The sequence below is a fragment of the Typha latifolia genome, chromosome 3 (genome assembly GCF_019914945.1).
Source record: "Typha latifolia isolate L0001 chromosome 3, TyphaL0001v2, whole genome shotgun sequence".
NCBI classification, from domain to species: Eukaryota; Viridiplantae; Streptophyta; class Magnoliopsida; order Poales; family Typhaceae; genus Typha; species Typha latifolia.
In genome coordinates, this window is record NC_133088.1 from 3,542,540 (window position 1) to 3,566,051 (window position 23,512).

General features: G+C 37.1%; 3 protein-coding genes across 4 annotated transcripts; all 3 read right to left on the reverse strand.

The window, feature by feature from the left end:
• Nucleotides 1-394: 394 nt before the first annotated feature.
• Nucleotides 395-4,241, reverse strand: LOC140785231 (cationic amino acid transporter 1-like). Its single transcript, XM_073133015.1, has 3 exons — nucleotides 3,741-4,241; nucleotides 2,102-2,452; nucleotides 395-1,617 (listed from the first exon to the last, which is right to left on the reverse strand). Exons 1-3 carry the CDS (start codon nucleotides 4,156-4,158, stop codon nucleotides 596-598), a joined length of 1,791 nt encoding a protein of 596 aa, XP_072989116.1. The 5' UTR covers nucleotides 4,159-4,241; the 3' UTR covers nucleotides 395-595.
• Nucleotides 4,242-9,524: 5,283 nt separating this feature from the next.
• On the reverse strand, nucleotides 9,525-13,957 carry LOC140784904 (BTB/POZ domain-containing protein At1g30440). Its single transcript, XM_073132510.1, has 4 exons — nucleotides 13,409-13,957; nucleotides 12,483-12,552; nucleotides 10,620-11,819; nucleotides 9,525-10,242 (listed from the first exon to the last, which is right to left on the reverse strand). The coding sequence occupies exons 1-4, from the start codon at nucleotides 13,465-13,467 to the stop codon at nucleotides 9,700-9,702; spliced, it is 1,872 nt and encodes a 623-aa protein (XP_072988611.1). The 5' UTR covers nucleotides 13,468-13,957; the 3' UTR covers nucleotides 9,525-9,699.
• Nucleotides 13,958-17,698: 3,741 nt separating this feature from the next.
• LOC140785071 (single myb histone 6-like) lies at nucleotides 17,699-23,369 on the reverse strand. 2 transcript variants are annotated; one of them, XM_073132780.1, is made up of 8 exons: nucleotides 23,243-23,369; nucleotides 22,373-22,547; nucleotides 21,353-21,556; nucleotides 20,910-21,130; nucleotides 20,244-20,328; nucleotides 19,336-19,419; nucleotides 18,436-18,783; nucleotides 17,699-18,026 (listed from the first exon to the last, which is right to left on the reverse strand). In XM_073132780.1, exons 3-8 carry the CDS (start codon nucleotides 21,500-21,502, stop codon nucleotides 17,949-17,951), a joined length of 966 nt encoding a protein of 321 aa, XP_072988881.1. In that variant the 5' UTR covers nucleotides 21,503-21,556; nucleotides 22,373-22,547; nucleotides 23,243-23,369; the 3' UTR covers nucleotides 17,699-17,948. The 2 variants fall into 2 exon arrangements, with proteins under 2 accessions (XP_072988881.1, XP_072988882.1); XM_073132781.1 differs by lacking the exon at nucleotides 22,373-22,547 and having other exon boundaries at nucleotides 23,243-23,334.
• Nucleotides 23,370-23,512: the final 143 nt, after the last annotated feature.

Sequence of the window (23,512 nt, forward strand, 5' to 3'; positions counted from 1 at the left end):
TAACTTTTATTTTTTGTAATTCTGATACACTTAAAAGGGTTTGAAGAGAATTTTATTGTTTCTGCTATTTATACATTCTTATGATTTGCTAATGACCGGTGCAGTTATTCAATTTGGAATAGGAATACTTATTTTAGAATAAGTTTCTTATTCTGGTATAATTACTGAATAATAACTTATATTATTCTGTTATAGTAATTTAATATATTTTCTCTTATCTTACTTTGTACAATTTTTAAAAATATATAATAATAATTTATAATTATTATTTTACTTTTAAATTAAATAATATTTAATTACATATCACTTCTTTTTTATCTATCTCATCTCAGCCACGGTTTATATTTTCTCTCTCATCTATCTCATTTTTTCATGTAGCCTATTCAACTCTGCATTAGTGCTCTCACTGAGAACTCCATTAGCATATAACAGGTGATACAATAGAGAGAGAGAGTTCCTCCGTTACGTATTCACAAAAAGAAACATTCAGGTATGCACACCTCTATTGTATTCGGTGCGCGCTTCCACGTTGATTACTAATGTATAGGCTTTACCATATTATTGAAACATAAGATCAAACACACTACACAGCTTTCTACGTACCATTCTCTCCCACCTTTGCATTATCCACCACCTTACTCCCCTCCTCCACCTTCCTCGTCGCATTAGCCTCCATTGCAGTATCATAAGACGCGTGCAGACCGAAGAACAAGTAGTACACCAATAACAACCCCGTCCACACCCCGAACCTCATGAACGATTTCGAATCTATGGAACCAAGCAAGAATATATTGATCGCAATCGACACCGACGGCAGCCACGGCACCATCGGCACCCCCCACAGCCTCGGCTTCCTCGCCTGCGGCACGAACAGCCACAGGCACACCGTGGCAATAAACCACACCGGCACCGTCACCACGTACGCTACCCACCCTGTCTCGCTCACTGCCCAGTACACCGCCGTCGCTATCGACGACGCAAGGATGGCCACCATGCAGACGACCAGCTTCATCCTATTCGCCTCAGACGTCTCGCCGGAGACGTAGTACCTCCTCACCAACAATGCCACGGCGACGAGCATGAATATAAACAGCGTGGAGATGGATAGCAGGTTGCTTAAGATAACAAGATCGGTGAAGAAGGCAATTATCGCGGTGGCAACGAGCATCACCACGGTTGCGTTAATGGGCGTCCCGGTCTTAGGATGCACGTTGGCCAACCACGGGGGGACCATGTGGGTCCTCGCTATGTGCGTCAGATACCTGGCCTGGCCCACGGCGGATACGAGTAGGACGGTGGTCATTCCCTTGAGAGCACCGAAGGCGACGACGTACTGGGCCCAGTCCATTCCGACTGCCTTGAAGGCGACGGAGAAAGGCGCGTCCTTGTCTATGCTTCCGTAAGGCTGCATCATGCAGAGGGTGATGGCGAGGACGCAGTAGGCCAGAGACGTCAACAACATCGACCCGACGAGGCCGATTGGGATGTCCCTGGCTGGGTTCTTCGTCTCCTCCGCCATGGTGGAGACGGCGTCAAAGCCCACGTAGGCGAAGAAGAGGACGGCCGACGCCGAGAAGATGCCACGCGCGCCAAAGGGGGTGAAGGGCTTTAGGTTACCTGTCAAATTAAGACCATGCGCGTTCTCTATCAGATTAAAAACTATTGGAGTGTCAAACATGGTAGAAGAGCGAAAAATTAATGTCTTAGATTAATAGAGAGCAAATTTTGATGTAATGAGCGTATCTGACAACTCTCTAATGGCATCCGAATGTAAACACAAAAACCATAAAATTTGAGTAGATGTGATTGAAGCTCTCGAATGCATGCCAATAATGCAAACTCTCAGTTCCTATTAATGCATCTTAAAGAGAAACTTATATTTGCATCATATATTTTTATGAATTTATAATTTGCAATCCTATCTTTCAGATTTATATTTCGAGTATAATTTGTTGGCTTTCTTAATTTTTTTTTCCTGAATATAAATCGATAATGCAGAGTTAACAAATGTTAATATGAAAAAGATAAAGTTTGAATCGTAAATTCATGAATATATAGGGTCCGAAATGTAAATTTAGAGGAGATGATTAGTTAACATTACCAACGTCGGCCTTGGTAAGGCCGGCGATTACGATGAAGAGGATGACGGCGACGTGGATTAGAGAAGCGATGTAGTTGAAGCGAGAGGTGCCCTTGGTGGAGATGACGGCGACGATGCAGATGATGGAGATGACGGCGACGGCGATGGGGTCGAGGCGGTTGTAGTCGTCGGCGAGGGAGGTGGCGTGGATGCGGAAGTCATTAGGATGGTGGTTGAGGAGGGTGGCGAAGTAGGAGGTCCAGGCGCGCGCCACGGCGGCGCCACTGATGACGTACTCCAGGAGGATGTTGCCGGCCGCGACGAAGGCCACGAACTCGCCGAGCTCCACGCGGAGGTAGGCGAAGGAGCCGCCTGGAAGAAGCCCACAACTTATTTAATGTTATGTGTATTATTAATGAAATAATTTTCAGCAACAATAGTTTTATGTCTTTGCTTCTCTAATCAATTCGATCTTACACTAAAATGGGCCAATTTCCTAAATATTTAAAATGGTTTCCATTTTGCAGGATCTAATTCTTATTTTAATTTACATGACTAACCAAAGCCAATTGGATATTATTGCTGTAGGTGCAACTTAGAGAAAATAAAATATGATACTGTAAAATTAAAAGAAAAACATTTTGGATTTTAGTGCAAATGATCCTTCAAAATTACAAAAATAATTTAAGTATTTATAAATTATTTATATATTATAATATTTTTTTAGTTCCGTCTAAGTTAATTTAGGATGATAAATGAGAATTATATGAAAATAAAATAAAATGTCTGATTATAAAATTTTCAGAAATAAAATATGAATTATAAAATAGATAAAATATAGGGTGTGATATATATATATTTTTAATATAAGTCTTATATAAATTACTGATCATTATCTGAAAATAGATTATATAAATTATTTTTAATAACTTAGCAAACTTTTTAAAGAATATAATAAATCACTAATTAAATCAGCAGTTTTAAAATATAATTAGTCTAGTATATTTAAGTTTCAAAATAGATTATGTCTCAAAATAAAATAGGAGCAGACTTAAAATAGTAAAAAAAAAACCCTAATTTTTTTCCTTCAAATTCAAATTAACCAATGATATGATCTCATCACTGCAATGTGAACCTCGAGGAATTCAACGTGATGTCAGGGTTTGTTTAATCTCGCGTCAGATGCAAACTTGAAGACCAAAGTCAAAAGATTCCAGCGATGCTACCAAATCGGCCGCATATTATGAGCCAATCAATTTTAAATTTAATTTACTCCATATTAAAATAGCAAACCGCCTAACAACACCTCTTCTAATCCTTTTATTGCCATGAGATCTTTATATAAAGATCCACGTCACCTCTGAATCTGGTGTAATAAAAGATTCGGATTCTTATATTAATTTCAATATTATTTTTCTCAAGATTCTTCTTTTTGGAGGACCTAAAAGAGAAAAAAAAAATACCAAATCTAAAAGGACTATGCTAGGAAATAGGAAGTTGTATATAAAACTAACATGACTTTTAATTATATAGATTATAGAATCACTTCTTCTTCTTTTTTAATGTATAATTTGAAACTATCAACCAAAAAGTTAAATCCAAATTTTGTTTAAAAGAAATCGGGAAAATGGTGGAAGAGAAGAGCTGATAACGAGATTACCAGCGACGGGAATCTCCACGGCGAACTCGGTGTAGCAGAAGACGGAAAGCATGGCGGAGATGCCGGAGACGACGTAGCAGATGACGACGGCGGGGCCGACGACCTCTCTGGCCTCCTGGCCGGTGAGCACGAAGATCCCGGCGCCGATCACCGCGCCGATCCCGAACCAGATCAGATCCCACCACGTGAGGTTCCGCTTCATCTCGTGGCCGCTCCGGGCGCGCACCTCGTGGAGCTCGTCATGCTCCAGCGACCGGGCTGTGACCCGATCCATCAGCCGCGTCCCCGTCGCGCGAAGCGCGCGCCCGTAGTTGGCCCAGTTCTTGAAGGATTCCTCCGGGAAGAACTCCTCCTTCGAACACGAGCAACACCGTCGCTTAATTCCACCGCTCGCCGCATCCTCACTGCTTACGCCCATCTCTCTCTATTCGGGGTGGAAGAAGAGGGGAGTTGATCGACGGTGGTGGTTCCTATAGACTCTCCAAAGAAACGAGAATTGGGGGTTAATATATATAACGAGAGACGGAGAGATTTAGAGAAAGACGGAGCTTTTGCATATAACACCTTAAACTTTTGAGAATTTTGAAGGGTTATTTTTTGCATGCATATCCTTAACAAAACTCGGATTTACCAAAATTTGCCTGTATACCTGTCAGTATGCATAGATGCCATTTCGGTTATTTTAAAATAAGTATAGAAAATAAATAGAGAAATGTGTGAAAACTAGAATAATTGAAAAGGTATATATATATATATATAACCATTTTTATTTACAATATTATTACTAAATACTAAATTACTTATTCAATATCACAGATTGCTATAAGAATTTCATTTAACTCATCTTACTCAGGACCCCTGATACCGAGTTAGGTACCAATTTATCCGTTTAATTCTTCCTGCATTAATTCGATTCGGACAACCAAATAAACAATTAAGCCTGAGCTTTCTAATGCTCCAAACAAACTTGTTTATAACCAGTATTAAATTATTAGATTAAAAATTAAGATTGGATAAAAGAACGGGACCCATAGAAAGGAAAAAAAAGCCAGAGACATACATGGAAGCATGCATTAAACTATCACAGTGGGGCCATGGCAAAGCAAGAGTTGAATTTTCTTATAAGCTTTTGCTGTCACCTAGGATTTTAAAAGTCCTCATAACATGTCGTATTCAGTTGACAATTTTGTTCCCCAGAGAGGCAAGTCAATATCTAAGATTCCGTCGACATTAATACTTACTCCCTAGTTAATGCGATAGGGATTAGTATTTAATTAGATTTTATTTATATATAATTATTACTTATCAATATCATTAGCAAGTTTTGTTCCTTACCCTTTTGTCCTTAAGAATAATTTACCAAACTCCCCAAGAAATTTTATACCAATGTTCATAGTTTAATAGTGCTAATTATACCTGTTTTTAGATTATTATTTATTTTTATATACGTCAGAAATTATAGATATTTTCTAAGATTTTATATAGTTAAGGAGATTAATATGACATAAAAAATAAATGGAAGAGGGAAAATGGACAATAGTTTTAAAAAAAAAATCCAAATAACTAGGTATAATAGCACACACAAGTCAGCTGCTGCTATAAAATCCATAACTAGTCAATGATCATATCTATCAACTTTTGGGCCCTTATGCTTAGATTCAGACAAGCACTTGATGGGTCAAACAAGATCATTAATTTCAAACTATTGCAAAATATAAGAAATTAATCATACGAGTGTGAACGCCTTTTTTATTTGCAAATCTGCTAGCTTTCCAAGTCCAATATACTTCTCCTTCAAGATGAGATAATTCTAAGGAAGAGTATTTAAAATAGCTACTAATACTATTGCATATAATTGGAACACAAGTTGCATCAGTGGATAGGATATGTGATGAGAACCCTATTCTATTTGTGGAGTTTCACTACATTCCAATCTGTCAACCATCCTAACTCCCTTTCAATCCACCTCTTATGTGTTGGATTATTCTTCTTGTAAAGTTAGTTTGACTAGTAATTTATCATTAGTATCCTATCATATGGGTGTTTTATATTTTATTCTTCTTGTCTACACACACGCCACACACACATATATAAATTCATCTTTATGATCAGAATACATATACTTGGTTGTAGTATTTAGTTAAGGTAGTTTATTTTTTCAACGATTTATTTATAATAAAAATTATTGGCACCACTTTATTTTATTGGTTTTGGATAGAGAATTTAAATTCGAACCAAAAGACTCCCATTGGATTGGTGTTGGTCAACACTACTTCCTTCATTTTTTTTTTCCTCTTTTAATTCTGTTATTTATATACGGCTCTAAAGTTGATAATCATTATGTATATTTTTTTTAATTAAAAGGAAGCTTCATAAATAAATAAATAAAAACCAGAGGCTCAAAATAACATCATAGCAGCACTGGGATTGGCTCATCCCAAGTGCATCTCTAGCTTTCTAACATCATAGCTAGTGGGTATCACTATTTGCCTCACGATTTGTATGCCGGACAGTTAAGTTTAGAAAAGTCGACATCGGGTATCTACAATCATCCAAAATCTATTTGATTTTCCACATATTAGATTGTTGATGTAGTAAGATTGGAGAATCAGTTTCCACAATCATTCTTGGAAGTCCAATCTCTCTTGCTTTAAACAAGGCTTCCCGGAACACCCAAGCTTCAAATAAGATAGTTTCTACTCCTTTGTATGGTCCTCCTCCTGCCAACAAAACACACGCATTAGCATCTCTAAAAATCTTAACCCCACCTCACTATTTAGTCTTAGGCTCAAAAGTAAGGGTGTAAACGAGCCAAGACCGAGCAAGTTGGCACCGGCTCAGGCTCGGCTTAGCTCAACTCTAGTTGAGCTCGAGCTGAGCCTAACCAAGCCCGAGCCGAGCCCGAGCAAAGCTCAACCTTGATTAGAGGATGAGGAGGCGGTGAGGACGTGGATGGCGGCTTGGCGAAAGAGGAGGAGGTCGACGGAGTGCAGGAAGAAGAGGAGGCTGACATCGAGCCCAACGTCGATAGAGGAGGAGGTTGCCGAAAAAGACCGGTGGAGATGGTCGATGGAGGAGGAGGAGGAGGAGGCCAACGAAGAGAAGGAGGTGACGCCGTAGCGGCAGCTTGCCGATGGAGGCCGACAGAGAGGTGGATGCTGGATAGGTGAGGGTGGGCATGTCAGGTGGGGTGAGAGCTCGGGTGGGGTGAGAGTGAGGGTGAGGGTGAGAGTGAGAGTGGTGGTCTGATGGATGAGGGTGAGGGTGAGGGTTGGGTGGGTGGGTGAGGGTGATAAGCGAGGGTGATGGGTGACACATGAGGATGAGGGGTGAGTGAGGCAATATTGCAATAATGTCTATCGAGCCTATTGAGCCGAGTCTGAGCAAGCCGACTCCGGTTTAGGCTTGGCTTTATATTAATTTTGAGCTGATTTCAACGGCTCGGGCTCAGCTCAGCTCTGACTAAGTCAAGCTAGACTCGAGCTTCAGCTGAGCCGAGTCCGAGTCAAGCTCGAGCCACTCGTCAAGCTTAACAGCCCTACTCAAAAGCACCATCAATCATATTTAGTTTTCACATTAGTAAAACTTTTAACCAACAGATAAATTTTGATCCATTTAATATTGAATCATCTATTAAATATTAGATTTTAGGACACATACAAAAAATAATATTGTTTTCAAGGGTATTCATGTAAATACAAAATTTGTAGGGGGTATACAAGCAAATAAATAGCTTTTGAGGGGTATATATATATATATATATATATATATATATATATGCAAAAAAAAACTAAACATATTTATTAAACTCCAAACAAGTATAAACAAGTATGAAGGCAAGACACTCACATGTCAACTTACAAGTGTTAGGTAGACTGTTCTTTAATTTATCGATAAAAATTTAATCATATTCCATGTTTGTCGTTTGAACCTAACAGCCTTACTAACTACTAAGATACTTCTTATTTTTAGCAAGTTATTAAGATTATTTTAAGGTATATATATGCCAGTTTGCTTATTATTTTATTAAACAAGTTAAAAGGCTTTCTAGATACAAGGCTCAAATTAATAAACCCTAGATTTGAAGTATTCTGTAATCTCTTGCAAACTCTGTAATACAATTAGAGGAAATTAAACTTTGAATTCTAGTACAGATGAATTACTTTGAGGTACCACTTTAATGACCATTATATAATTATTATTGTTCGATAACCGGTTGATCTAAAATTGTATGCGGAGAAAAAAGAGATAAATGTATGTTATATCTTTATTATATTTTTAATAATTATAAATTGTTGTTGGTCTTAAATCCAAGTCAAGCTGATTCAGTATTTGAGTGAGACTAAGTTGAGCTAGAAATTTTGAAAATTTTCTCAAACTCAGAATATAAATTTATAATTTATAATTTCGAATCCAGTCAAACATGCAAGCATATTGAATTATTGATCTCCCTCATTCAAACTTCTTTTAGAGGAATTTCCAGCCTTTCAACTCTTCTAGTCAACAACGAAGTTAATGTTCACACGTCCACTTTATGAAACAAGTTGGAAACTTTAGTGTTGTATAAGTCTTTGTTTGATCAAACCCAAAAGCAACGAAGAATTCGAAGCATGAATGAGGGAGGGGTTGACTCTGATCTCATTATCAGACGACCATCAATTCTACCGTCATACTTTTCTTCATTAATATACCCGACTATTAATTTAGTGTGAGTCTATCACGGAAGTTTAATTAAGATCGATCACTTTCTAGATGAAGGTAGATGTGATCGATAAAATTGACCTCTTAAATAAATACAAAACTATTTTTATACCGTTGGAAAAAAGATGTTTATATAGATACTTGACGTTCATCTAATAACTTCAATGATACCATATCCAATGGTTTGATAATTCTAGATTATTCTCCGAAGCGATTGGATGCCGCTAATTTGGTGGCTCTAATTGAGTCAAGCTTATAGAAATTCGAGTGCAAGCTCAATTACACTTGATTGAGCAATGATTTTGGTCTAGAACAAGAGTGCATAGAATGTTGATGACTCTTACATGGCTTAGTAAAGAGGAAGAATATTGCCTATTAAATGTGTGAATTTAGTTCCACATTAAAAATAATTATAATAATAAAAGAATTAATATAGATTTTTGGGCCTTCGACTAATAGATTAAGCCTTTATAAAAGATTAAGTTCTAAAATTTGTGTCAAATCATATTTTATTTGGACTGGCTTTCGTTTTATCTCCTCAATATTAACCACCCTCTCTCTCCCTATGACCAACTTGGAACTGTTAGATTTTTTTTTCGTTTAAGGTTGTATTTAACCATTCTGCTCAAAGTTTAGAATCTTTTTACCGTACCTTTCAACGTACGCAACTCTTACGCAGTAAATTGTGCTTTGACTTTTGTGCATAATAAAATTTTCCTAAAATTTGTTCTTTATGCAGTTTTTTTTTTCTCTCTTTATGCAATTCTTTTACATTTTTGAAAGCTAAGAAAGTCTTAGGCACAACGACGTAACATACAAATTGCCACCCCAACTACCCAACTCTTAGCTGTAAAGGAGGAATTAATGGCAAACAGAGAGCAACCTCACACTAATGGATAAGCCCTTAATAAGTTCTAAGCTTACGCAAAGAGTAGTTTTCCTGTAGCTGCAAGCTCCTAGCAGTTGAATGTTTATGTATCAATGCGTAGGAGTTGAAAGTTTGATCATATGACAAAGTTTCAAGCGGTTGGTGGAGATAGAAGAAGAAAAGGCAATCATTTAATTAATTTTGCGGCATCACACTGAAACCAAACATCCTATTTGATCCATCCAAGGATTAATTGAAGCGTTTGAGTTCACACACTTCACCATAAAGAGAGCGAGAGAGAGAGAGAGAGAGAAAGAAAGCTATCAAATATCAAACTAATGAAAGCTAGAGATATGAGATGATACATGAGGGAGGAGCTGGAGATGGAGCTTACGAGCCTATAGAAAACTGCTTCTTGTGCTTGGTTTGCTTTAGATGCGGCTTCTCGCTGACGACGCTCTTCTGCGGGTCGCTCACAGAACCTTCTTGGGCACTGCACACCTGGGACTTGACCTTAAAACCGAACTTTTTTGGGACATTTCGCCACCCGCTCTTCCCCCGGCCCAGCTTCTCGATCTCCTGCCTCATGTTTGAGCACTCCTTCTCGAGCTCAGACACTCGCATCCTCATGTTGTCCATGCCAACCTTCAACACTTGGTTCTCTCTGACAGCTGTTGCCCATCCTCCACCCTCGCCTGAGCCGATGAGACCACTCCTCAGTGGCCTGGATCCATCGAGATTATCGGAGACAAGTAAACAGCCAGCGATTGAGGTCCTCAATTGCAGCTGCTCGAAGAAGAGGACTTGAACCACCACTCGCAGAGGAAGCCTCTCATTCTGAGCAGCATGAGTGCAGGCTTCCAGAGAAAGCTTCTGGCAGTCCATCAATCTGCAGAGCTGCTCTCTCCCGGATTCTGCGAGCCATGGGTGTGCCTGTATATATATATAACATTAACGAAAAAGAATTAGCAACAGGATTATAATGGCACAATCTTATATCTAGTCGGCAGTAGACCAGAGGAATGGTATTTTACTGGGATTACTGACCAAATGATTCGTGCAGTGAAGGATCAGTATAATATTTAGTAGAATGTAGCATACAGTAAGAACTTAATATTACAGGAACTGTGGATCAGTCCATAGTAGATGAACTTTCAGTTTTGAAAATTCCCTTCATAAGGAAACTAGCATGCACTTTGACATTGGCCGGATTAAACTTAAAACCTTTAGAAAGTAACTGCAGTTTGTGGTTTCAGAAAAATAGCATTGCTTTTGATGCACAAAAAGAAAAGCATGTTACCAAATTTTACCTTCAGATAGATATCAATTGCACGATACAGCCCATCATCCAGTGGCCGAGCATAATCAGGTATAGCAGCAGCCAAAGATTGAAACTTTGGTGGCTTCAAATTGATATCTGGTGCAACCTCTGCAAGGTAACCATCAATTAACTTGGCAACAGTAGTTAACGGCATCAAAGAAGGTGAGCCCATTAACTGATCATCATCAACCAAACATGGAGAAGCACCACCAGTAGCCTGATCCATTGCTAGGAAATGCTCAAGTATTCGTTGGACACAATCAACGTTATAAAGTGTCTCCATGGAGTAGGAAAAGTTTGGCAATAACATATCTTCCAAGTTAGCTTGATCTAGTTGCATTCCTATTCGTTTCTCCAAATTAGAAATACAAGACTGACTAGCTCGCAGAATCATTGCAGTGCGAAGAAGACCAAACAAAACCTTTGTAGATGTTAGACCCTTCTGAAGAGGCAACAAGCTATCAATCTCCTCAAGCAGATGCCTCTGTTCTTCTTCAGATGGTGCAGCTGCCAAAGCTCCGTGTGCCATACTATGACGCCTATTTAATCCAGGGATAAACCTCTTGGCATAAAACGTTAGGGAACCAGCAATAATCTCCTGTCTGATGCCTCGAGATTCCATGACAGTGATTAGTCTCTTGTACATTGGAAAACTCAAGGCCGCGGCATCATCATACCACCAATCTGAACTACATTTTCTAGGCCTGGCTCCCGTGCTTATTCCATTCCACAGAACACTCCCACCAGGGCTTTGCATGACACCATGTTCCATCATTGGCCAGCCAAAAAGGTTTGGATCTGTACATGCTTTAACAGCTAATGACTCGATACATTTCTTTACGATGTGAAGGTCTTCAGCATGAGGAAGGAGATCATCACATGTTTGTAGTGCTTTTAAAGAATCTTTCCAGCTGCGAAGGACTACTTGGTTAAGGAACATCTCTGTCTGCGCAATCAAGTTGCCTTCTGCAATTTCTTCCGTCATCTCGAGATGCTCAGCAGCACACCGAAGGTACACAACATTTGATGCAGTGAGTTCTAGCTTCACACCATAGCAGAACTTAACCACAAGCTCAAATGATTTTGCACCACCTGGAACATCAGCTAGCTTAACGATGCAACCCTCTTCTTCAGAAGAATTCTCCTCAATTAATTTTCCAAGAAGACCACTCTTGGATAATAGAGGGAACTGCATCAGGAAGAAATAAATTCAGAAGATTTATCAGATACAGAATAACAGAATAAATTCTCCATAGACAGATCAATGCAGCTTTTCAAGCGAAATAAAAGCCAAACAAAAGAAAAAGAAATGATGGGATAGATTGCTTTACATATTAAACTGCGAAAGTCATGTCAAGAAGAACCACTGCCACCAAACTTATCTTCTAACAGAAAGAAAGAAAGGTGAATGCCCCATAGCACAAAGCATTGATACTGAAGCGACCATACTTGCAATAGCATTCAGTTTCAAAAGGTAACTGGGAGTCTTGCCACATATTATGAAGAAATTCTCTTACAAAATTCTCTATTTCTGCTCCCCACGTCACATTGGAAATAGATAAGAGATATAGAAAGAAAAAAGAAGAAATACACTTAAATAAAAGAGAATGTTCTAATTAACAGTAGTATCTTTCAGTAACCATTTATTGGAAAGAGAAAAATTGATGAAATCTCTTCATAACTCAGAAAAGTCCTGGAATGTATAATTTTTTTCCAATCCTAAGGAAAGAAAGAGTATTGATTTATCAAACTGATCTTCTGGCTGCACCAAATAGAATATTATAACCACACATGAACAGAAAATATCCATATATTAACTATACGGTAACAAGCCAGTTAATGAAAGAATTACCTTGTGAAGGTGGAAGGACATCTCACCAACTTCGACCGTAACATCACTAGGAAGCCCAGTTGTGCAGAACCTACAAGGTGAACAAGAGAACAAGTGATCCACATGCAACTTGGATTTCTAACAGCACAATTAGGAAACCTATAAATATTTCCAGATCATTCTTTAAATAGAATGAAGAAGGAAAAGAAAGTATGAAGTTCGCTCGAGTACTAAGCACACTACTCAGAGCCAACTGTAGAATTACATGATCATTAACTGATCAACTAATTAAATGAAAATGAAAAATTTATGTTCACGCCTAAAAGTGCTAATAACAAACTACAATGCTTGAGTAATAAGTTCTAAGAATACCAATAGCATTAATATGTGTATTCCAACAGTAAAAAGAACGAGCATTTCACCATTTGACTAAATCCTGTCTAGCAGATTATTTTTGTTAGTGGTTAAAGAGTAAGTACTTCCTCATAAGTTTGTCCCCAAAAAAATTGGTCAAAGGAAATAGAAGAAACAAGATTAAAAAGAATAAATGGAGAAGACCTCATATAGGGTGACAAATCATGCAGAGTATAATTCTGCAGCAAGATGAAATAATGAAGGTTTAGGTCAAATGAAGCCGAATTCAAGCAGAGCAGGTCTTCCTAATCAGGAGGCTGAAACACTTGACTAGATAACCTCGACACTATAGTTTCTGTATACACAGAAAATTTCGATAAAATGATGATCGACAATAGAAACATAATTTATCTATATATAAGCTGTAACTCGTAATTAGTTAAGCTATTCAAACTATAGCATAGCGAATTAGTCTAAGGAAATAAGGTGACGTGATTCAGATGAGAATCCAAATGTCCACTTGAAAGTGAGACTAGAAACAGAAACACTGGAAGAAGTAGCAGAATAACTTACAGAAAGAAAGGGAAACATACCAGGCTTGCCCTCGCCTTTGGAATGCATCAGCTTTTGATCCCAACTTCACACAGGCCATCCTGAACAAACCTAAGAGAAAACCCAAATCGGAATCTAATGATCCTTGCAAGTGAACTATAAATGATCCAAGAAAATAATCACCACCTAGAAGAGATCCAAGAAAAAGACCCAGAAAATTTCTGCCCAAAAAGACCCAGAGCGAAAACCACTCCAACACCCACAAATACAACTAAACCATATGCCCAAACAAAACTTTCCCCAAAACTAGGCAACCCAAAAAATTCAACAATGCCTCAAAGTTCAAGCCATGTACCCCACAAAAGCTTCACCAAATACCACAACAAACACCCAATACCTAATCCCTAGAGCAATGGCCACAAAACCCACAACCCCAAATTCCCCACTTCCTCACTAGTAAATCCCTGTTCCAGCACCAGGGCTACAAGGTTGGCACCCACTCACCCACTCTCCCCACCACCACACCGCAGAACCAAAATGGGTAACAGAGAGATCAAAGAGAGACCCTCCAAAAGGGCAGCTTCTAATATGTCTTTTCCTCTCCCACCCTCGTTGATAACTCCCCCAAATTTTGAAGTCCTTGGGGGACCATCTTGTCCAAAACAACCCTGTCAGCAAGAAAGGACAAGTGGACAATGATAGGAGCAAGCAACTCAAGAGAGAGAGAGAGAGAGATAGCGAGAGAGAGAGGAGAAACCAGAGTTAAAACTTCGATCCAAAAGACCCAACTCTAAAAAAACTTCAATTCTTTCTCCTACTGCCTACCTAAATCGTTCACAATTATGAGCTTTTACTTCTAGAAATTTTTTTGGGTCCAGTGCACAGAGATTCTCTTATTAGAGAGAGAGAGAGAGAATATTAATAATAATAATGCGGGAGGTAATGGCCTCAAACTAATCCCCATGTGGGGGTGAGAAACGAGGCTACGGTAGTGGATATTTTTTTTCTTTTTTTTTTATACTTTGGTTGCTCTTGTTTCTGAAAATACTATAAAAAAAGTCAATGCAAGTTAAAAAAAAAAAAAAAAGGATTTTGTGGTAGAAAGGAACACCATGTGATCGTTGCATGCAGTAGAAGTTTCTGTTTTAATCTCAAGGCACGGAGTAATCTTGGCCGATGATCAGATGGGGTTTGGTTTTGTCAACGCTTTGGGATGCTCAACGGAGACTAGCTTGCCTTTTGGGTTACGATTCGCAGCACTCTGGCGCACCTCGACATTCACGGAGCCGGCCAGTTGGAAAAGGGTTACGTGTCAGCTCCTTAGTCGAACTACATTTTTTATGTCTGGATTTGACCCAATTTTAACTTGTTTCCCACTACTTTAAAACTTCAACAATTAAACCTTTTCAGATTCCTGCTGCTTTCTTTGTTGGATGCTTACTACTATAGTACTATGTAACGTAACCCTATCCATATAGGGGACTTTTCCTTTATCACTAGCTTAATTTGTGTATCAGGGGCGTTTTATTAAATAAAAGAAATTTATATCTATAATTTTTTCAAAAATAAAAAATTTGGATTTGATCCGATTTTAACCGACACTCACTACTTTGTATATGTTTATAGTACAGAGAGTTAAAATAATACATTATCAAAATATATTATAGTAAAGTGTAATTAAGTCAATATGTAAGTGGGGGCTTGCATTAAAGAGCCGCTATTACTATCGCTCTCTCAATTTGTGCATTATATTGTTTCATTAAATATGTAAATTAAATTTATGTCTATGAACTCTCTCTGTAAAAATATTTATATTTAAGGTCAAATTCAACTCAATATAAATTTGGAGCTAAAGCCTAGAGCCGACTCAATGAGATTGACAGCTCTACTGATCACTAGCTTGGCTTGGTTCAATTGGGTGGTAGATAAGGAGAGATAAGGTACAGACGAGTTGAAAGAGCAATCAGAGTCAGTACAGTTTAGTAATCATTTTAGAGGGCACAAAAATAAATGGGATAGACAAGTCATCACATTTATACCTCGTTTGGTAGTAGATAGGTAGAGAAAACGACGGTAGTGGGATCATGTTCTTGAATTTATTCGGGTCATTATTCATCTTAAGATGGACACTCGGATTGTACTGTTCAAGAGTTCGGGTGGTGAATAGGTGCTAATAATAATAATAATAAGGGGAAATTAACTTTTTACACCGATAGATATAAATTCACTCACTTTTTACACCTTACCATCTTATTTACGTAATTTTATAATCATATTTAAACTAAAATTATTGTTTTTTATCATATTTTTTATCGTTCTATAAGTTAAATTTGATAAATAATTAAATAAGTTTCTTAGTGCACTTAAAATAATATCGATCGAATTTTAAATAATAAAATATATATTAAATATTTTTTTTTGTTATATATTTATTATCTAAAATCTAATAACTTATTTTAGATGCGTTAAATAACTTGTGAGAGATAAGTATCTTTAAATAACTTGTCACAAATAAAATTATAGGAGTGTAAAGTGAATTTAGCCTTAGCCACAGGGCAGAGTAAAATATAATTTTTCCTAATAATTATCTTCGAATTTATTAGGCTATCTAATCATAAATAAGGAGAGGGATGAGTTTTGTTTTCCTCGTATATTTTTAGGGAAAAATTAGTGTGGCTAGAACTATTGGATACTCATGATACCAACTTGCCCATAGAACCGAACTTTGCCGCAAAATAAATAAATAAATAAATAAAGTAAATTTGTTCCTTCTCTTCATTTAGATGCAATAAAACCATGTAATGATTTCAAAATTAATGTCAAGAAAATAGAAAATTGCATATTGTTGATGACATATGTACTAGGATTCCCACTAAAGGTCATGACAAAAAATAAAAATCCATGCTGAATCAATAGCAACTCAAATTTCACTCAAAAATAAAACAAAATAAAATATTTGCTTCCACCTAGTATTTCTAAACTGTTGAATGGAATAAGGAGCTGGATTGACTCTAGAATACTATCACCACTCTTCTCTAGAAAGGAGGCACCACATGCCAAACAAATCCAACCTGTAGCTTACCTTGCTACTACCAGGCACAACATGATAAATATTCTGCATGGACTCATATAGAATATTGCACTAATCATTCCAAGCTGTAGGTGAGTTCATAAAGTAAGCAGCTGCAATGATAAATAATAGTACCACTACCATTCCATACTTTGAAGAAAGAAGCATAAGGTTTCACCAAGCAGGATAATTGTAATCAAGAAAGCAATGGAGAAAAGGAAAGATGTGGTCTTCCTGTATCCATGGCATTGCAACATGGGAAGAACATGGGATTAGATCCAACCTGGATGCCCTGGCTGTTGGGAGACAAAGGGGTTATGCAGCACAATTTTCTTACTCAAATTGAGGATGTTGCAGCCCACTAAAGTTCATGAATATTCTCATCACATTCTGAAACCATGGGTTGGAAAAGCATAAAGTTGGTGTCAGCTGCATCATATCTATTCATTCCTGATATATTTATTATGAACATTGGACTAGCTAGATGTTGTTCTTCACAGTGAAATATAACTCTGTGATCAAAGTAACAACATGGTAAGAGGAAGGAAAACCTTCAGCTATCATGCAATGAATGATTTTGTATACACAAGCAGCCTGTATCATCAAATGCAAACCTTGAGAAAAAAGCATTATGATCTCAAGAGACAAGTGAGATAGAACCTTCCCCACTGATGCAACCCTACCCTTGTATTCATGGCTGCAAAGTTCTTCGGAAAACAACGTAGAACAGCACAGATGATTGCCATCAAGGTGGAATAATCTTGGCATGATAAAATTTAATATTTCAGAATAAGTATAAACTAGTTGGCTTGCTGAAATTCCCTCATATAAGGAGAATTTTCTATCCAATGTGCACTGAGTTGCATCTGGGAAGCCTTATCATGAAAACTCTGGCAGAATTCTGACTTGAAAACAAGACTCAGTTGATTAGGGAGACCTAGAGGAAGGTTGAATTATATATTCACAACCTAAAAACTAATGAATACTGGGATCATATACTACTAAAGTCCAAGAAATGTCACCTTTAAACCCAGCTCTAGTTAACATATTAATTTAAGTTTCCAAAGGCACAGAACATGGGTAACTCAAAAATAATAATATTTGACATGAGAGATATTATACTAAAAAGACAAGAAAATGACAAATGTATAAAACGAGCGAGGGGAGCATGCTTGCAGGGATGCGCTCTCCATCTGAAAGGGAGGGATGGCATGCTCTAGACCCACATTCCACTACACTCATAACAATTTTCAATCTTCCATGTCCAAAAACCCTCTCCCAATGGCTTAGTCATTAAACCTAAATCTTTAACCAAAGTAATGGCACTATATTTGGTCATGGGAAATACCATGTTTGTTTTCATCTTCAGTATACAAACAATTTACATTAAATAAACCTTTTAGTCTCAGAGTGATCTTTAGATGTCTGATTATGCAGCAAATTCATCTGAAGGCCAGTCTGCTTAGTCCCTCCAGACCTTTGGGGTTCAATGGATGAGTCCTGATATTGAATTAGACAACCAAAGAGAGAAAGCTCTTGTGCAGTATGTGCAACTGCACACAACCAACATGGGAGCATAACTTGCAATCCTGCAGACAGAAAATGTTCAACTCCAACTGCACAGAAATTCAAATCTGGAAACCAGAAAGGCCACAAATGCAGATCAAATTGCAGAATGTTTCTTAAAGCAGAAAAGGGCTATTATTCTCTACAAGAAAGTGAGAAACCGAAAACTCCTACCAAAAATAAAAAAAGTCTGTAAAGTTTACATTTTTACATTATTGCTTTATATGCATCTACACCGTCGTGAAGTCATAGAACAAAATGGAGATAATACTCAAAGAATAATGTGAAAATGGAACTGAACTAGTTGGAAAAAGATATACATGACCAATCTTGAATCAAATGTGTCAGTACAGATCAAGCGACCATGATTAACATACAGAAGGAGGACATAAGATTGGACGGTGGGTGAAAAGCTTAAACAAGAGTGTTTACCAGATTAGTAGCATTTCTTTTTCTTAGTGTCAACATTGCAGCCTCAGCAAAGGCCTGCGCAGCTTCTGCATCAGCTTCTGCAGCCTCTGCTTCTCTTGCTGCTGTTTCTGCTTCTGCCATGATAGCTTCTGCCTCTGCAACTGCTCGAGCAGCAGCAGCTGCAGCCTCCTGTGCAGTCATATTTCTCATTCGTGCTAATTCTGTATCAATTTGAGATTTTACGAAGGGTTTAACATCATCCCTCTCTGATCTGGAAGTCTCTCTTTGTGCTCCTTCCAGTAGCAACAGTTTGGGAACTTTTCCTTTTTGAGAAGCTGAACTCCGCACTATCCTATACCTTTGGTTCATCTACATGGAGTAATAACATGATGACAATTCAAACTAGAAAAAATGAACTTGCTCTCTCTTCTCACGTTGTTTATTGGCTAAAGAGATCTAGACTGAAGTGCACGAGCAGTGAATAAACTATGAGTTCTGCACTGAATAGACTGATAAATTCAATGGCTAAAGAAAGAAGAAATCTTGAGAGCTAACAAGAACCTACTAAAGAGACACTTGCATGTTGCTGGTAACAAAATAGTTGCGGTAGTAAAAAATAACAGTAATGAGTGTGACACAAAGTTACAGACACAATTTCTTCTATTGAAGCAGAACAAATCTAATTCATTGGGACTGATACGCATATCTGGCATAGAAATTATTAATAGGGTGTAAACTACAGAGTTTACAACTTGTGTGAAATTCAAGTACAGAAGCATGGAATCAAAACCATGTGTTAAAAAATTGAAAGGTTTGGCAATATATCCCATAAGAATTGAATCATCTCAAGACTCAGGGAAACATCCTTGTAAAATTCCGTAACTACTTAATGCCTAGAAATACAGATATGAAGCAGATTACCTTGATTAATTTCCCACAAGCAGTCAGCAATTTCAATTTTGCAGACAACAGTTCTTTGAAATCAGGAGGAGGCCAGTATTGATCCTACATGGATCCAGAACAAGAAAGTTAAGCTCCATTTTGCAAGGAAGTCTAATTAACCATTCCATCTTGATGGATGTATTATCAGCAATTGACATAAAACAAATTATCAACTTATTTAGTCATATAAAAGGCTAGCATTGATGCTTATGCAATATAATGAATGCATAACATGCCTTTGTCCATTATTTATGGTGCCGTAGTTTTATTTCATATACTGACACTGAATAAACCATTCGACATCAGCATGATGTAGATGAACAAGCAATTGCGCTGCAAGGAACTCTTTCTTCTTGTCTACAACATTGAGACACAATGACATATACAAGAATTACACAATTTAATTTATTAAGCAAGAAAAAGAGCTGGATGAGTATATGTACTGTACTGAAAATTTATTAACTAGTACAAACAAATGGCTGGACTATGATGGACAAGGCAAAGTGTGTTAAAAACCGTGAGCATCAACAATGCTAAAGGAATAATGATATTACCTGGCTAGAAGCCTAGAACTTCCCATACAAGAAAAAATATTCACAAAGATAGAATAAAGGCATGACAAAGACGACTGCAAAATGAACTGACAGTACCCATAAAATAAGTATTTTGCAACAAAAAAGTTTCATTTTACTTCAATCAAAATGAGATAATGAACATTGACTGGTGAGTATAACAAATTAACAAGCAACGAGTTTAGTGCACAATCTAGAGAACTAAAAACTACAAACTACAAACTACAAACTACAAAGAGAAAAAGTGAAGTTTTAATTCTAAATTTCCTTCAAAGCAAACATCTGAAATAACTTTAGCAGTACATGGAAATACACCTCTATATACATGGCAATAGCCATCTTGTTGGACCCAGCAGGCTCCCTCAAATTTACTATAGCTTCCAATATAAGATTATCTAACCTGCATAAATAGCAAAGAATAGCCACCAGAGCATTTATATATCAAACTAGCAAACTATAAATCATGAAAGAGAGATAGACCCAAAAGAGAACATCCTGAACTAATTATCAGTTGGAAAATTCAAAATGGTCTGAACAGTCTGAACTGTTATATGAAGCACAACAGAAATAAAAAGACATGACTAAAGATAACAACATACATAAATGGAGAACAGTTTGTTATTCTGATAATTCCTATGGCATGATGTAAGATCAGTAAATGGCATGATACTTTTATTGTCATCATATCTGAAACAAACAAATGTATTAATTTGACATGCATTTTGATAGCAGTGTTTATTGCTGCCGTCTTGTTGCGTTAACCTTACATGATGATAATGCTGCTGTTTGGCCAATATGACATACTCTTATGTACCAGTTCTCACTTCTCATTTATCTTCTTCCTTTGCCCCAGAAAGTAACTAATTTCACAATTAATGTTGTGCTCCAAATTGAAGATACTAAAGAATCCACAATGGGAGCAGCACTAGTACAGATTGAGACCTGAGAATAAGATAGCACCAAACTGATGAATAAGCTAACCTTGAGACGGATCTCTTTGGACTAGTAGTATGTAGAGGTTCACTAGAAATAGCAAGAGGCTTAGCATCAACAGTTTCATCATCTATATCAGCAACTACTTGGCCGAAGGCCATTGGGTTATCATCATGGTTAAAAATCTGTCGGCTCTTTTTGAAGGCTATTCTACCCTTCTCTCGAGATCCAAATCCATTGGCAGTCACGTTCATGTTACGCCACTTGTCCTGTACAACGAAAGAGGAAAGACATTATGAGGAGAAAGAAGACTTCAACATTCTATTTGCATAGCACCTAGGAGTATACACTTGTGCATTGTCATTTAGGAACTTATGGATAAAAAAGATGAAGCCGAAATTTTGATATTGATGCATAAATTTTGAATGAGAAATTGTTTATCTCAAATCAAGTATTAACTGGCTCAATAATCCAAGTTGAAAACAATATACCTTGAGATCAACATTTGAACGCAAACACAATATTCTACTAAATTCTGGGTCTTTTAATATTGTACGCCATTTGCCAGCCCCGTGTTTGGCAATTCCAGCTTTGAGAGCAAGCTCTTCCTCCTCAGTCCATTTCTGCTTTGGAGCACCCATATGAAAGAGGCCCAGAACACTCCCGGAGGAATTAATTGAAGCGTACCTATTAACCTGCATTTACAAAAGAATCAACAGATATTAACATATGGAAACAAAGTTCAGGAATAGTAAAGAAGCATGGTATATGATTGCCAATGATCAACATGATTGTACAATCACCATTCCATGATCAGATCCCATATCCAATTTAAATCAGAAATGACCAAACATCAGTCACCTTAATATTGATCCACAATAGCACAGCAACCTTATCTCATACATCAAGAACAGAATGCAGCTACATGGTGATCTAAAATTTCACTTCAACATATGCTGAGATATCATATCCTCCATGGATACTGAGAGCGACACAAAAAATTATAAAGAAACAAGATGATGCAGTTTGCCAAAGATAAAAAGTAGCCAGAAATATCTGCAATATCTCATACACAAGCACTTGAAAATGAACAATACAAATTTGAGAAAAGTTCCAATTTCTCATTTTGAAAAATGCACTTCAAACCTTAATTGATTAGAACATGTTTCCTTAATTTGCTGAATCTGAGGCCATATTCAGCAACTTAAAACAATATTAAATAATATAAGTAACAGAGGAAGTAATAGTTTCTCAGACATGCAACAATTAGAATCCTTTGACTGATTGTCCGATTGACCAATGAAATAATTTATGAGAGAACTTGCAACACTAAAGCGAATATAAAGGGAACAATATTTTGGGCCCCCTTGGTTTGGCCAAAATTTGATGCATCTCTAACTTTCATTTTTGGTACCTAGCTCTCATACACATTGCAACAATTAGTTTTTCTATCCAGAAAATTAAGTCAATGCAATTTCCAATCGATACTGTCAATCTTTTGACTGTGTTACCTTTCTTCTAATGTTTGCAACCTCCAAACTTTAAAACTGAGAGAATTGGAGCGGCTGATCCAATAGCAGATTCCGCAGCTGACACTTTTGGAACTAATGACGCAAATGATTGAACCATCATATCATCCAAAGAAATGGAAAATACCAAAAAGTTCGAACTGACAGCAATCCGATCCTAGGGCATTAAAAGAAGAGTACGAGTTAGCAGGGCTGTCAGGCAACTTCAGATTAGTAAAATAAGTAATAGAGCTTATCCATTTTCCTTTTTATAAAAAAAAATCCATTTCTCAGCTAGTAGAAGGTGCATTTGGTCCTTTTGCATCACAAATGAAATTTCAGGAAGGCACTCTGAATTTTTGGCCCAAAAACAGGGATAAAATTCTCCCCAACTATAAACTTATCTACAGAAAATAATATTAGATCTGAAGATTAACAAAGAGTGAGATCTCAAGCAAAGGAAAGGTAATCATCTTTTATGATTCACAACAGCTTAGATTGGAATATCCAATTCAAAGTACAAGCACAAAGCCACGAACAGTTCAAATTCGCCCGAGAAACGAATGATTAAACCCACTGTCAGAAATGCAAACAAAAATTTCAGCAAAATAATAGAATGGAAATATTAAAAAGGCAGTGTTAAAATATAAGACGCATGAATTGCACTAACTGAATCCGATTAGAACCCTAACTTTCTTTATAAATAAGACTATCAAAATTCAGTAAACTAACTAAAACTACTACCTAGGGCAACGAATCCTCAGAGAAAAAGAAAAAATAATCGTCGAATAGCAAGCAAATTGAGCGAATCTTCGCAGCTTCTGATCGAATAAATGCCAATATGGAAGTAATTTTGGAGGTAAGAAAACTAACCTGCGATGGCCATCGAATAGCTTGGATTTCCGGGGACGAGAGATAAGGAGAGAGAAGGAAGTAATATTAACCGCAGGCTTATGGGATTAAATTTTATCCAAATAGACGAAGGATAGATGAGGTTATAAATTTTATTATTCTATTCCCTCGCTAAACAAGCATTAAGAAAAAATAAATAAATAAATAAATGAGCTGCAAATTGTTTGATTTTTTTACGAAGAAGAAATTACAATGAGCTTCAAATTGGAGAAGAAAAAAAATAGAAAAAAA

What these genes read in the sequence shown, in the direction of transcription:
- LOC140784904 (XM_073132510.1), bottom strand. Translation starts at nt 13,467, where the DNA reads ATGGCCTGTGTGAAGTTGGGATCAAAAGCTGATGCATTCCAAAGGCGA. An exon ending in CAAAGGCGAGGGCAAGCCTG is followed by an intron (nt 12,553 to 13,408) that starts GTATGTTTCCCT and finishes TTCACCTTGTAG; the next exon opens with GTTCTGCACAACTGGGCTTC. An exon ending in CAATTGATATCTATCTGAAG is followed by an intron (nt 10,243 to 10,619) that starts GTAAAATTTGGT and finishes ATATATATACAG; the next exon opens with GCACACCCATGGCTCGCAGA.
- LOC140785071 (XM_073132780.1), bottom strand. Translation starts at nt 21,502, where the DNA reads ATGGGTGCTCCAAAGCAGAAATGGACTGAGGAGGAAGAGCTTGCTCTC. An exon ending in CCAAAGAGATCCGTCTCAAG is followed by an intron (nt 20,329 to 20,909) that starts GTTAGCTTATTC and finishes CTATTTATGCAG; the next exon opens with GTTAGATAATCTTATATTGG. An exon ending in CTATTGCCATGTATATAGAG is followed by an intron (nt 19,420 to 20,243) that starts GTGTATTTCCAT and finishes GGATCCATGTAG; the next exon opens with GATCAATACTGGCCTCCTCC.
- LOC140785231 (XM_073133015.1), bottom strand. Translation starts at nt 4,158, where the DNA reads ATGGGCGTAAGCAGTGAGGATGCGGCGAGCGGTGGAATTAAGCGACGG. An exon ending in CGTGGAGATTCCCGTCGCTG is followed by an intron (nt 2,453 to 3,740) that starts GTAATCTCGTTA and finishes GGCTTCTTCCAG; the next exon opens with GCGGCTCCTTCGCCTACCTC. An exon ending in CCTTACCAAGGCCGACGTTG is followed by an intron (nt 1,618 to 2,101) that starts GTAATGTTAACT and finishes TTAATTTGACAG; the next exon opens with GTAACCTAAAGCCCTTCACC.